At 40.1% G+C, this 15,075-nt stretch overlaps 1 protein-coding gene and 1 long non-coding RNA gene across 3 annotated transcripts; one reads left to right on the top strand and one right to left on the bottom strand.

The window, feature by feature from the left end:
* The first annotated feature begins 6,229 nt into the window (after nucleotides 1-6,229).
* Nucleotides 6,230-8,729, top strand: LOC104948365 (uncharacterized). Of its 2 annotated transcripts, none has more exons than XR_798677.1 (2): nucleotides 6,230-6,543; nucleotides 7,716-8,729. It is a non-coding gene; the product is annotated as an uncharacterized lncRNA (long non-coding RNA). The 2 variants fall into 2 exon arrangements; XR_798675.1 differs by having other exon boundaries at nucleotides 7,706-8,729.
* A 3,366-nt stretch (nucleotides 8,730-12,095) lies between these two features.
* On the bottom strand, nucleotides 12,096-13,357 carry LOC104952196 (probable N-acetyltransferase camello). Its single transcript, XM_010778966.1, is given in 2 exon segments — nucleotides 12,096-13,299; nucleotides 13,301-13,357. Coding segments are annotated over 2 exon segments (552 nt in total). The 3' UTR covers nucleotides 12,096-12,804.
* Between the last annotated feature and the right edge of the window lie 1,718 nt (nucleotides 13,358-15,075).

Here is a 15,075-nt window from a genome sequence, read left to right as displayed (position 1 = left end):
GCTTATTATTAAAACATGACAACTTAATTTACAACTGTATACACAACTTTTATTTAAAAAAAAAAAGAAAAGGGCTTGTTTTAAATTAATATTGGCTGATATGTTTTAAAACTTACCATTGTTAATAGTGGCAACAGCGTCAAAAACCAAAGGAAATAAAATAAACTAAGTTGTCAACAAGTTTAAAAACTGAGACTTAAAGTAGCTTGGACGATGCAACGTGACCACAGAAACCTGCAGTGGATGAAACAGATTTAAATCACATTACATTGCATTTAGCTGACGCTTTTATCCAAAGCAACTTACAATAAGTGCATTCGACCAAGAAGATACAAACTTGAAGAAAACAGAATCATATAAGTATATCAGGTTTCATAGAGCCAAAACATTTCAAGTGCTACTCAACTGGCTTTAGATAAGCCAGCCCTTTATTAGTATATAAGTACTTTGTTAGTAATTCGATCGCTCGAAGTGGAGTCGAAAGAGATGAGTTTTCAGTCTGCGCCGGAAGATGTGTAAGCTTTCTGCTGTCCTGATGTCAATGGGGAGCTCATTCCACCATTTCAGAGCCAGGATAGCAAACCCACGTGTTTTTGCTGATGGGAACTTTGGTCCCCCTCGCAGTGCGGGCGCAGCGAGCACGTGCTGGGGTGTACGGTTTAACAATGTCCTCGATGTAGGAAGGGCTGGGGTGTACGGTTTAACCATGTCCTCGATGTAGGAAGGGCCAGATCCATTCACAGCATGGTATGCAAGTACCAGTGTCTTGAAGTGGATTCTAGCAGTTACCGGAAGCCAGTGAAGGGAGCGGAGGAGCGGTGTGGTGTGGGAAAATGTAGGAAGGTTGAAGACCAGACGAGCCGCTGCATTCTGGATGAGCTGCAGAGGTCGGATGGCACATGCAGGTAGACCAGCCAGGAGGGAGTTGCAGTAGTCTAGGCGTGAGATGACGAGAGCCTGGACCAGAAGCTGCGTCGCTTTTTCCGCGGGGAAAGGACAGAATTAATTGGGTGTCGTCAGCGTAGCAGTGGTATGAAAAACCATGCGGGCTAATGACAGATCCGAGCGAGTTTGTGTACAGGGAGAAGAGGAGGGGACCGAGGAAAGAGCCCTGAGGGACCCCTGTAGTTAATTGACAAGGGTCGGACTCGGACCCTCTCCAAGTTACCTTGTAGGTGCGGTCTTTGAGGTATGAGGTGAGGAGGGAAAGTGCAGAGCCTGAAACTCCAAGTTCTTGGAGAGTGCGAAGGAGGATCTGATGATTCACCGTGTCAAATGCAGCAGACAGTTCCAGAAGGATGATGACAGAGGAGAGGGAGGCTGCTTTAGCCGTGTGCAGTTCCTCAGAGACAGCAAGGAGAGCAGTTTCTGTTGAGTGACCTGCCTTGAAACCAGCCTGGTGCGGATCAAGAAGGTTGTTCTCATGGAGATAACAGGAGAGTTGTTTAAAGACAAGCGCGTTCAAGTGTTTTAGACAGGAACGGGAGGAGAGGGACAGGCCTGTAGTTTATAACATCGGACGGGTTGAGAGTGGGTTTCTTTAGGAGAGGCGTTACTCTTGCCTCCTTGAAACTGTTTGGAAAGTGACCAGAAGTTAGAGAAGTTTGATGAGATGGGTGAGAAACGGTAGAATATCAGGAGCGATAGTCTGAAGGAGGTTTGAGGGGATAGGGTCCAGATTTAAAGACTGTATTTATAATANACTGTATATACACAAATTTTATTTAAATTTTAATATTTGCTGATATGTTTTAAAACTTACCATTGTTTCCTTTGGTTTTTGACGCTGTTGCCACTATTAACAATGGTAAGTTTTAAAACATATCAGCAAATATTAAAATTTAAATAAAATTTGTGTATATACAGTTGTAAATTAAGTTGTCATGTTTTAATAATAAGCAGTTAGATAGTAAATTGTGCTAATTCATTAATCATTTAAGTAATTGTTAAACGCAAACAATATTTCAGTCCGTCAAATATGAATATTTACTGCTTTTTCTCTGTTTTATATCAAATTAAAGTGAATATCTTTGGTTTTTGGACTGAAACCAAGATATTTAAAGACTTCAGTGATACAAAAAACCAAGGCCATTATATATTGTAAAGGAGGAAGAATATATCAAAGTAAAATATCTGTTAAACATACAGGTATTAAAAGTCAGCCATCCGTGTTGCACACAGTGAGAGCATTAAGTCTGAGATAAGTAAAGGTGGAATGTGGAATAAAGACCGCTTTGTTTCAGTGCTTTTTAAACATAAGCTCAAATATGTCGTCACTTCTTAAGAGGCATTTCGCAATGATTTACATTTCTCAAACTTGTGAACAACGGATTTACTGATAAAAATGCATTCATGAATATAGAAAGATATTCTCAGTGATATGGGGAACAAAATGTCCCTTTCTGCTCAGAGACACAATATTTCTTTCTATATTATGGAACGCTTCTGCATTCAAATGTCTAAAAACAACTAGACATTTTTGCTTTATTGTGAACTGCCATTATCCTAAATGTTTTCAACAAAGCTAAACTGCAATCTGTAGAAATCTGTTTTGAAAATATTTAAGGTTTAACTTCATATCTCCTCAACTCCCTCCAGTTGATCCAGGAATATAAAGAAACACATATATCCATATTTATATCGTGGTGGGAAACAACATTAGGTATCTTTATTAAGAGATTAAATTATATTCTCTTAGCTGTTTCTCTCATTCCTTACTATTTACAAATAAAACCAAGTATAACTCAACATTTACTACGTCTCAATGCTATAAATGTTTTCTATCAAAGCCTTTAATGTGCTCTATAAATAAAGGTGCCTTGGCAGCGACAGCTAAGCAAATCCTGAATCCAAATGATTGCTTAACGTCTAATCAACCTAGCTTATAGTTCATGACAAATATGAGAGTTTTGACAAGTGTGCAGTCAAAGAGTCCTTGAGTCTTTGTGAAGCCGTTACCATGTCACACTCAAGATCTTTTAATAAAGCTGTAACTTCTATTCAAATGCTTCACCGAGGCAGGAGTCTTTGCTTTACGGTACTTCAGGAAGGCTTCACCTGCACCTGTGGGCAAACTGCACTCAGACGTCCATTGAGCTTTCAGTTCTGGACTTCTTTAAAGTCATGCTTTGCTATCAGTCTGTAGTGAAGCCCGCAGGGTGTTTCCGTCATTTCTCTGACACGTTTGCCATGTGGAGGCCGGGCCGACCCGAGGAGGTTGAATTATTTAGTGCCACTCTACTCTTAAAACACGCGAGCTCAGACTGACTACAATAATAAAAGAAGACGATTAAACAACACAGCTTCATTTACTGCACTGTAACTCATGCTCTGATGGAGGCGCTGAGAAATCGGATGGATTTGTTATCTCAAAAGCTCCAAAACTAAGCTCCAGAAAGCTATGAAACTTTTAAATGGACCTTGTAATGCGGACTCAATTAGGGTGATCCATTAATATGATCATCTTTCAATTATATTGTTTTGTGATTAAACCACATCTCTAGGTAGTGTGATACACAATAGCGTTATTTAAAATGATAAGAAGCTCATACTAACAAAGAAAGTGTCAGATAATGTTTAATATTTTGAAGGAACATCATTAGAAGACAGCACTTTTAGTTTTCACGTAAGCACTCAATATTTGATTTATAATCTGGACTCAAATGAAATCAAACTATTGCCTCGATCTTTTTACTTTCCATGTGTGAGAATGCCAGCAAACAGTCGTGTATAACCAGAAATGTTTCTATATCTTGTGATTAATTCCACTGCTAGGTTTATTTTGCCCATACCAAATGACGCAAGATAAGGGAAATAAACATGTAATAAAATACATGTCACCTCAACGGTTCATGATTAAATCAAATACTAGCTGAACAATATTACTACAGTTCAACATTACTTCAAAAAGCAACACAAATATACCCTTTTATTGTAAAAGAAAATTCAGTAAGGAGTTTTCTGTGATCTTAGGAATAAAATAGTATGAAAGACCTGTTTAAGCTCTGATGTCATCCCTCCCAGAGGCAGGAAAGCTGCAGGACGAAACAGGAAGTCCTCTCAGGCTCATTGTGTGTCTAATGATAACAAAAAGCCTTGTGGTCCTGTTACCTGCCTGCCACACATCACCAACTCCTACTTTACAGACACAAGGCGTCACAGAACCTAAACCAGAGGAGCCGAACAAAGAGGCGACAATTCAGAGGGAGGAATGCAGCGGTGAAATGGATTAGAAACCCTTTCTATTCAAAGTAGAAAAACCCACCATGAAGCTGATGACAGAGTGAAACAAATCCAACAGAAACAATGGTCATTCCTTCACCTTGTATAAACACCTAGTACACACTCACCCGGGTGTACGTGTTCCTCCTAGTCTGTGACATGCTTCCCCCAAAAAACGCCTGTCTCGATTGAAGGAGGGTTATTGGGAAGAGCCAGACAGATAGGGGGTCTATGAGAGGGGTGTGGGGGAGCGTCTCTCTTCCTCTTCGTCTCTGCACAGAATCACATCATCCCTCTCCTGATCCTCACAACAAACTCCCCCGGCCCTCCTCTCTGCAACCAAAAAAAAAGCCTGCAGGAGCTTTCTTTGGGCTAAAGTTTCTGGAGGGGAAGACAGGGGATGATCCACCCCTCTGATGATGAATGGACCAGAGGCAAACAGAGATGAAGGGGGGGGTATAACATCCAGGCTGCTCTGCTGTGAGTGCATCAGCTGAGAGGTAGCACTGCGCTGTGCTAGTGTCTGCGCTGGCTCATGCAGGAGGGGGGNGGGGGGGGGGGGCAGACTGAGCTACTGGGTCCTAAAGCCTGCAAATACACGTCTATAAAACTCTCAGAATAAACCTGACAGTCATTATCACCATGCATCTCCAGTAACGCTCTGTGGATGATCAGAGCGCAGTTAAATTCCTGATAGGGCAAATCATGAAACTACCAAATGCTATGATAATCACTACTTATTATGATCCGTCAGATGAAAAATATCATCAACAAATATTTTGTTTGGTGGAGGACAACCATTAGGGACATACGGATTTGGGAAGCATGTCAAAACTGCGTATTACGTCTGGTAAAATGCTTATATATAAAAAATACAGACTCAGATTTTAAAAAGTTGTGTACAGTTGAGGTTGTTTAGGGACACAAAAATACCTCAGACAGGCAAATAATTAAAGTCTTTCTGTATAGTATTTATTTAGTCCCATGCATGACTTAAGTTGTTCTTTGTTTGAATTCAATAAAGTACCAAATGATATAATTTATAATCACTACGGTTTTTGGGGCAAACAGTCAACAAAAAACACTCCTTCAAGAATGCAGCAAAGAAATATATTTAAAGAGCCCAGATGTGTCCTAACACTGCAGTTCGTCTTAAGAAACACTTACTTATGCCTACTCAAATCGTGGGGGAAAAGGAAAGGGGGGAGAAGTAGAAAAAAAAAACACAGACGGTAAGCGTTTTTGAACCCGGGGGTGGGGGGTGAACCAGTTCAATTCAATCTGAGGCCGTGTCATTGTGGCTGCACACAAAGGGCCCAGGTGATGCTCTGTTATGCGGCACACTGTAAGCATTATGGCTCCGCCTGACGGATTAACTCTCCTTTATCAGCTTTTATCAGCGAACCGCATGGCTGGACCTTTTTTTAAACTCTCTGTTTCTGTGCTGCCATCTTTCTGCAATGGAAGCAAACTCTGCAGGGGTTTCTGTGTAAAAGCCTTCAACCTGCACGCTAATAAGAGATGTTGGATAAGAGTCTGCATTTCAGAATCAGGATAAAAGAGACACAGCCTTGAGGAGGGGAAGATATTTCCAAATAATGCTCAGAAAGCTTAGCAACAAAACATAGATCATCAGGGTAACAACATGTCAACCTTAGGGCTGCAGTTTACCAGAAAACACTTGAAAATCTATAGTCAGTAAATCATTGTCTTATGTTTTAATGCAGAATGACTATTTAAATCAACTTATCGACAAGTCATTACCTAATAATATATCTAATGAGGACAGTATTATGAGGCAGTATTTTGTGGCTTCAGAGCATTAATAAAAGTCTCAAACGTGCATTTAGAGTATGGAAAATGACTTAAGTATACACAATACAGGCTGATATGTATAACTTAGGAGAGTGATACACAGTTGAGGATGTTTAGGGACACAAAACAAGCCTCTGCAGTCTCTTTGCACCCTTTTTTGCCAATGACGACAGAGGGGGTGTCAGGGATTTGTGGGAGGTAGAGAGGGGAGAGAGGGGGAGCCCTTATCTCCCACTGAAGGAATAATACGGAGACAACCAGCAGCCAAAAACCAAAGAACTAGCAAAGAAATGGCTTCTCACAACAGCATCGAAAAGCTTTTGATGCTGTGAGTTTTTTCAGAGCACAGGAAGGTTTGCGTGATTTTTAGGAGGAGCGTCACGACCAAACTGAACCTCTGCAGGTCCAGCAGGAACAAATGGACGTCACTAAAAAAAGTAAAGAAGAGCAAGTGGACGCCCTGGAAGCTGGTGTCAAGAAGGCTATTTAGAGGATATATGAAGTTTGGTAAGTTAATTTGTTATAGTTGATTCGTGGGCTGAAATGCAAACTGCTGTGTCAGGGCTCATGAAGGAAAGGGGAGTTTCATTCAGGGCTGCATATTTTTGTTATATAAAAAAAAAATGATTACAATATATTTATTATCTTTTTTCAGTAATGTCTTCATGACATCGAGAAAATCAAATGCCTTAGTGAATAAAAATAAAATATATCTAAGTAGCAAATCCTTAAATGGTGGTCTTCCTCTCCACCACATGCATGCTAATGATATTCAGCCTGGTCTCAGCACACAATGCAGACAGGAAAAATAGGTCATCCACTGAAAACAGGAGTAGAGCCTGGTTATTCCTGCACTTCAATGTGTATCAAGATAGCATGAAAGTGCTCAAATGTAACTGTACTTTCAACAAAAGAATTCAAACTATAAATAGAAACGACAAATGTGAGAGTAAATAATGTAGTGCCATCTAGTGATATCAAAGCTAGGAGACCATGCACTGCTCCACATATCCCACTGACCAATTTACTGCTATTTTAGTCATTTATTTAAAAGAAATTATGAAGTATTATTAAAATCAATCAATCGACTAACACTAATATTGAATTATTTAATAACCTATGACTGTTGGGATATTAATAAATCACAGCATGGGTGTGGTTGCAGCCTGACATGATATTTTCTACCGACAGATTAACCAAATTGAATGAGAAATTAGGAGAAAACTATCAAGGGTTAGTTAATTAAAACGAGAAAGCCTAAATCATACCAATTAGTGCTGGAAAACATGATCCACGTGTCTCAATAACCCACAGCCAAAGCTTTATCAGTATTTGGAATAATTAAGACTCTATTTCAGTCTTTTAGATGATCAAATAATGTATTTTATCGGCTGCGACTGGTTCTTAAATCCTCTTTTTTGGCTGATGTTTGGTTCTGTCAGCTGTCAGTTGGGACACTCCCTGGCCAGCTGCTAGCAATAGCAACCGTTAGCTTCGGATGGCATTCTCACACAAAACGTCTTAGCTCGAGTTAAATGTAACAAGACACACACGTATATCTTTCTAAACATGTATTTAAATGTGTTTTGAAAGTATTTCCCATTCACCAGATGACATGTTAGAGCTAAATCTTACCTGTTTGTGTGAAAAAATCCGGCTAACCGTTCAGCTTCGTCCAGTCCGGGCTACATCCATCCATGGAGGTCTGACCAGACCACCAGACACATCGGAGCTGAGGTGGCCGAGCTGCTGCCTGACTGGCCCGTCTCACTCACAGAGGAGCCCGGGGAGAGTTGTATTACTGGTATTGGACTATAGAGATGTTTAAATGTATTATTGCATTCACTGGTGAATATTTCAAAGATGGGAAGTTGTTATAGACACATAGTACGACTCAATGTCTAGTGCAAATAATTGAGTACATTTATATTGTATTATTACTTTTGAATTGTTGTGAAGCACGTTTTTAAGTTTATTATGATGTTGTTGTTGTTATTAAGGGCCATTCCTCTTTAAATCATGTTTCCCTGAGGAGTTTTTCTTTTGCTGTTATTATGTATTTATATAAACCATTGATATAAACTCGAAAAATTACGAGGTAAGAAAAAAGGGAATTGAGGAGTAGTGAGAGGAAATGCACACATCCAAATATTCAACCCCTAAAAAATGGAAAGTAAAACATTTACAACAAAATAGAGAGCAAGCATAAAAACTAAATCAAAAGTGGAAATGAACGACAATTCAACTAGAACACCTGTGTATGCGCACAGTTGCTGTATGTGAGTGTGTCTGTGGGGCTTTTGACAAATGTCCCTTCGATCCATAAATATCTGATTTGTCCATGGCCTGTGGTCATAGCAAACTTTCTCTGGCTCTCACAAAGAAAATACTTGTTCTTCCTGTTTGGCTGAACAGGTGCTTCACTCACTTTATAACTCTAGCAACACACATGTGGTGAAGGAAAATGAAAATGTTAAGCTGCATGGCAGCTGGGAAATAGTTCCCTGATCACACTCCTATTCTTGGTAAAAAATATACATTGCACATGCATATAAAATACTATGCCAGAGAGCAATGCTGTTGAACTAAAGTACATGAAGTATAAATACTGCTATGCTTCCTCCAGCTAAATGTTAATGGTTGATGTGAAAATAATGTAAAGTATGCTAAAATATTAAAGTCCTAAAGCCACACATGGGGCTTAAAATGTATTTCAATGCTCATTTATCTGAAACCCCTCAGTGTTCACAGATTAACAAACACCTGATTTATATTGCAATTAAAGGTGGGGTAGGTAATTTTGGAGAAACCAGCTCGAGTGCGCTAGAATTTGAAAATACACAGCCGAAAAAAATCTGCCACTTCCTTACAGAGCCCCTCCTCCAACACACACGAACGCGCACATGACCAATGAGGGCAAGAGATAAATTTGTGCACAGATTGAAGGCTGACAGTCAGGTAGGCCATCCAGTTATTTTAGCCGGGCCGGCTCAGATGATTGGTCGTGCTTTCTACAGCGCTACGGCTTCCACAGATGACATTTTTTNGTTCAGGAAGGACAATGGGTAGGAACCGGCAGTGGGACCAGGACCGACCCCGGGCCGTCAACCAGCCAGATGTACAAGTTATTTATGTAGCTTGTGGAGTGAGTCAATTCCTGGAGTTATTGTAGTCGCTTTTGGATGGACTTCGTCATTTCCAGAGCAAAAACCCCCACCGACTTCAGCTACCTCACCACCAGCCGTGCCACCGACGGAAGGACGAGACTCTTACGCGGGACGTACAAACCTCAACTTTGCGTACAGACATGCGGCGTCAGTGGGCGTCCTACCCGTAGCGATTCCGAGACACAGCCGTTCAGACGACTTAAATGAGCACTCGTGCTCAAAACGTCGGCAAAACGACAAGTGGACAGACACCACGTCTGTCTGCGAGTCTTTCGACATACTTCCTGTACCCGATGTTCTTCTTGCCTCTAACATAAGCGACTCGAACGACGTTTCCTACCCTTGAAGTGGAGACTAATAAGGACTCGAACGACGTGTCTTAGTAGTCTCACTTGATTTAAGTAAGATGAGTACAGAACTACTAGGCACGGAATAGGTCCACCGGGGCATGAAGTAGTTCGATAGAACCGGCAATGTCTGGACAGTCTAAAATGTCTTCTCTCCACCTTCGCATATACCGAGAGACAACTTAAGTTAATCTGTGACTTCTAGAATCCCTAGTCCATGGACGCATAGGTTCAGTTATGGTCTGTAAAATCTGTAAGTAAACCGACTGTCTCTTCTACTGACTCAACGCCAACATCTAAAGTCAACATATCGTCGGACCAACCTTTGTATAGCTGGAGTAGCCTACCAAGAGGGAAAGCGACAACGGGGGTTTCGGCGGCACGAGGACAATAGAATGTTTGTCTGCACAATTGGCAATGTACAGGCTTCAACGAGGTATCTTCGGAACCAGCATTTCCTGGATTGTCTAGTAACTAAGCCAAAGAGGCAGATCAACAATCTTAATGCTCATATGGAACACCAACTTGACTTCGACTTCCTACCAACCCTTGATGTTCCTTATACGCCCGGCTTACGCCGCGCTCGCCGCGTAATATACATGAGGGCGCAGAACAGGCACATGAGCACCATTTGGGTCGGTGGCTGTTTCAACATGTGCATGAAGGAGGAGGGCACGTGCTCGCTCATCCCCATGATGAAGGTGTCCCTCACTGCCTCCGAGTCCTCGTCCCGATACTTCCGGATCTGAAAACTGGCCATGGCTCAGCCCTGATTTATAACAACAGGAAATCAAAATGTCAGAGGTTACAAAATATTGACTAGATAAATCAATCGCGGTAATACATTTGCTTTGTTTCTTTTCAGTATCACATTGTGCTGAAGCCTGCCTTTTCTACAGGGAAGCAATGCATAATGCAGATATTTACAATTACTTCTCGAGTATAAAATATCAAACATGGACCAATAAGGAATAAACCCCACCTTTACCAAGTGCAAGATTGAAGTGTTGAACGTTAATCAATAACTATCATATAATAATTTAAGCTATTCTGCAGAAAGAGTACTTCAAGTATAATTTGATGCAAATACCTTTTTAATTTGGCTTAAGTACCACTTTGAATACAGAACTTTTACTTGTAATTAAGTATTTTTTTTACACTGTAGTATTGGTCATTGTACTTAAATTCATAATAACTCTTTGATCTCTGCATCTAGTCAAAGTGGAGTGTGGGATTTGAGTTTATTATCCATTTAACAAATTAATGAATCAATCCAAATGAATAATGATCAATGCAGAAGTGAAATGTAAACACAGTGTCAATGACGCTCAAATGTCACGTGAGTCAGTTTATAACGGTTTAAACGAAAAGACAGGTATATTTGCAAACAACTGTAACACATAGGCATTCAATATGCATGTCAAAAAAAATAATAAAACCATACGTACCGTTCAACGTAAAGACTTTCATTCCTCTGATTAGCTAACAGCAGCTAGCATCGGGGCTAGCATCACAGATTTTATTGGATTGAATTTAATTTGCTGTCGATTAAATAAACGGGGTTATTAAACAAGACTCACCGTGTTTATTTTTTATTATTGTTGAAGTCAGGGTTAGTGGATTGGGTGAAGAGAACAGAAAAGTTTCAGGAAGTCGTCTCATGCGTCTCCTACTTCCCCAACAAGGATATGCTGCATTCACTGTACAGCAGCAACATGGGAAAATCCACATCCCGTCATCCTAGTATGAGATTCTCGTTTTCTTAAACATCCATTTTGCCATATCATTGTTAATACTACTATCATCTCCAAACACAAATCCGTCAAACATACACACCGACATTAAATCTGGGGTGAAGTCATTTTCCTACCGGGCTGCATATAATTTAAAAAAGGATAAAGATAAAAAAGAGCTCTTGGGTGTCACTTGAAAGCATCTTGTATCACTGCTATTGCCCGAATTCTTATTATCTGATATGCCCTGTGGTCACTACAAACTTCCTCTAGCTCTCACAAAGAAAATACTGTTTGGCTGAACATGTGCTTCACTCTCTTCTGTATGCCTCCAGCATCACAAATGGGATGAAGGAAAATAAAAAGTTAAGCTGCAGAAATTTGTTTCAAAGGGAAAAACTGGGAAATAGTTTCCTGATCACATTCATATTCCTGGTTTAAAGTACACAAGCACACATACATGCTTATACAATACTATGTCAGAGCAATGCTGTTGAACTGAAGTACACACAGTTCAACTACTGCAATACAACATGCTCCCTACAGTTATGTTGTTGATATGATAAGAATGGGAAGTATGCTAAAGTATTAAAATCCTAAAACCATACCTACAGCTTAACTCATTTATTTCAGCGCTCATATATGTGAAGCACCTTAGTGTCCACAGATTTACAAACACCTAATTTCTATTGCAAATATATCGGATAACAATAACACAGTGGTTTGAGCAAGAAAATATGTTAGCTCGAGAAATAGTTTCGGAACAAATAGAACCGCTAACAGTAACACAAAATACATTTAAACAAATGCTACAAATTGTAGAATTATGTTTATTGATCAGTTTATTGTAAATATCATGTAGAAAGGAAATCATTTACACAATTAAATAATAAAATGACATTCAAGTAGCTTAATCAACACAAAACATCATCATCACGAACATTCAGTCAACTATTAAAAAGAAAGGATTAATGATCAATCTGTCCCGTGTGTGTTTGTAACAAAACTTGATCTGACAAATAAAGTAGTATCGTATCGTAAAAGAAAACATGGCTAACCTTTGCTACGCGTGTGTGGGGTAAACAGTTCCTTATGTAGATACTGTTATCCGTGTTTTGTAGACCTAAAGGGATAGCTTGGTTTAGTGCCAGCCTGGTGTACTGCTGTGATCGGGGGCATCAGAAAAAGGTAATTGAGCCACTTAAATTATCAATATCAGTTTAAAGGAATGTTATATTTTTTATATTTTCATGCCCTATCATGCTCTCAGGCATTTATTTTTGACTCCATTTGCAAAAACTGAAATTGAACTGTTTCATTGGAAATGAAGTCTGGTGGCTTTGGCGATGCATACATTGATTTAACGTCTTCAGTTCCAGACCAAAAGGGCTATACTGTACTTCCTACAACCCAACTTCGAACAATCGGGACTATCCCTTTAGAGGCGATGCATACCGTCAAAATGTAAGTATAGAAACTGCAGAAATGAATGGTTCCTTAGGGTTTCAGCTAAATAACGACTCATTCACTTTTCCCCTCTCTCTGTAAATCCAGTCTGTACTCTATTAGAGTGAAGTTCATGATTTTGCCAGCAAGCTCAGGAATAACAAACTCTCGTATCTTCTTGTAGCCCATGTCCTCATACAGCTTCTGAGCGTCTGTAGCCACCACAGAGGTGACCAGCAAAACGGCTGCAAAACCTCGTTCACGAGTAAATTCAGCGACTGTCCGACACAGAGCCTTAGCGATGCCCATCCTGCGGTAAGTGCGGCGCACAGACATGCGTTTCAACTCCAAACACGCAGGCGCATTCTCAGCAGGAAGGCAAGCCACCATGCCGACCACCACTCCATCGACTTCAGCCACCCAAAAACACGAGTCCTTCTGCTTCAGGTAGGTCTCGTTGATGTTATTCAGGTCATTACTGAGTGAGGTGTCGATTTTGTCTGTTGAACACGTAGACGACAAAACTGCCGGGCCCCCAGCCAGGACCAGGGTGACGGCCAGGATGGGTAAGCAGGAAGGACTTGGAACTGGTGATGAGGGCGCAGAAGCAGGGCACATCAGCACGCATCTGTCGGTGGCTGTTTCAGACATGTGCATGAAGGAGGAGGGCCAGCCGTGCTCGGCTCATCCCCATGGTGAGGTGTCCCTCAGCTGCCTCAGAGTCTTTCGTCCCGATACTATACGGATCTGAATATTCGCGCATGCTCAGCCCTGATTTGAAAACAAGTCCAGGTTAAAATGGAACGAGGTTGAAAATTATGACAAATGACAAGAAAAAGTCTGTTTTGCAATCATATATTTAAATCAATAATCACTTGGGCTTCTTTTTAAAGAACGCAAACATGACGGGTGTAGAATATAAACAAAAGACCCCTAAAAATTGTAGATTAAATCCTCGTCCTTTGCGTTTCTTTATTGACGCTTGACTACCTTGAGATTATTGTTTGCAGATATTCACCCATCGCAATCCTATGTTGATTAATCAAAAAATGTTGTTTACGCCCCAGACGCCCAACAACCCTTTAGGAATTTGGTTATTGTATTAACAATTCCAACCCATCGGAACAAAATTCCATTCATACGTAAAAAGTCTGCCAAATTTTACAATGGTTAACTCCCAGCTAAATTTAAGGAAGGTTTAAATGTTATTTCCCCTTGTTATGCCAAATTCAGTCCCATGGAGCTTTGGGTTTTTATATTACAGAAAATTACATTTTTTTAAGTACCATGAAATAGGTTTGAAAAACCCAAAGGGTGTGGGATTTCCACCTTTGGACCACTCAGATGGTGAAACTTTAACCTTTTCATATCCGGGGTCTCCACCACCATGAGGATGGGCCCGATGTTGTGCCCAAGACAAATTAATGAAAAAGGTTTATTTCCAATTTAACTTCCTAAAGGTCAAAAGGTATTTTAGAACCAGAAACATAAGGATCATTGGGGTTCAGGGATTGGCGAGATTTAGAAAATACTAATTTGACCTGGAAGTGAAAATCAAGATGTTTCTTGAAACCTTGGGACTTCCTGGTGTTTAAAATAGTCTCCTATCTGTGTTTTTTTAATTTTAGTTTTTACTTTTTTTAATGTATACACCACCGAACAAGTTCAAATTCCTCATAGTGGTCAACTAACTTTGATTTTCCGCTTTGTGATTGAGAGGGTGGGTTATTTGGGATCTGGAGGAGGACATTGAAATCCCCTTTCACCTGATTTGGGTTGGTAGTACCAATTAATACTGTTTGGTTTTTACTGATTTAAAGTTAACATTTTCCCGTGGGGTTTATCCCCAGGTACTGTTTACTCACCTACTTATTTTTTCCTGAATACTTCAGGTTGGTTCCTTTAAAGTTTGAAAAATGTTGTGTTTGGTGCGGTGATCAATATAATTATTTTTAAAGAGTCCATTATGCGTGCCTATTGATTTTGAAACCGACGATCCGTGGTTATCCCATCCATTTTCCTTGGGATCCTCTCTAAAAGAAAAAAGAAGGGGACCAAATGGAAATTTGTTGTCATGGCCCGGTTGTTCAGCATGGAACATCATTAGCCTAACAATGGACAATTATGTCCCTGTGGTTAATAAATAAGGGAGGGCAGGTACTTTTAAAAACAGCCTGCTAGTTTATGGGGGGTTACTTTTTTATGAAGTTACATTTCAAGAGACCATACTCTTTAATTTTAACCTTGAGTAGAAAGTCTAGTTCAGTACTTTTTCTTTTACTTTTCCACCAGAGTAATTTTTAACCACGACAGTTTGTGTTTTGTACTTTGAAGTTTAAAGGAATG

The sequence above is a fragment of the Notothenia coriiceps genome, unplaced genomic scaffold (assembly GCF_000735185.1).
Source record: "Notothenia coriiceps isolate Sejong01 unplaced genomic scaffold, NC01 NC01_scaffold00000339, whole genome shotgun sequence".
In the NCBI taxonomy this organism is placed as follows: Eukaryota; Metazoa; Chordata; class Actinopteri; order Perciformes; family Nototheniidae; genus Notothenia; species Notothenia coriiceps.
The sequence above is the reverse complement of the archived record's forward strand: the minus strand, read 5'-3'. Positions and strand labels throughout refer to the sequence as shown.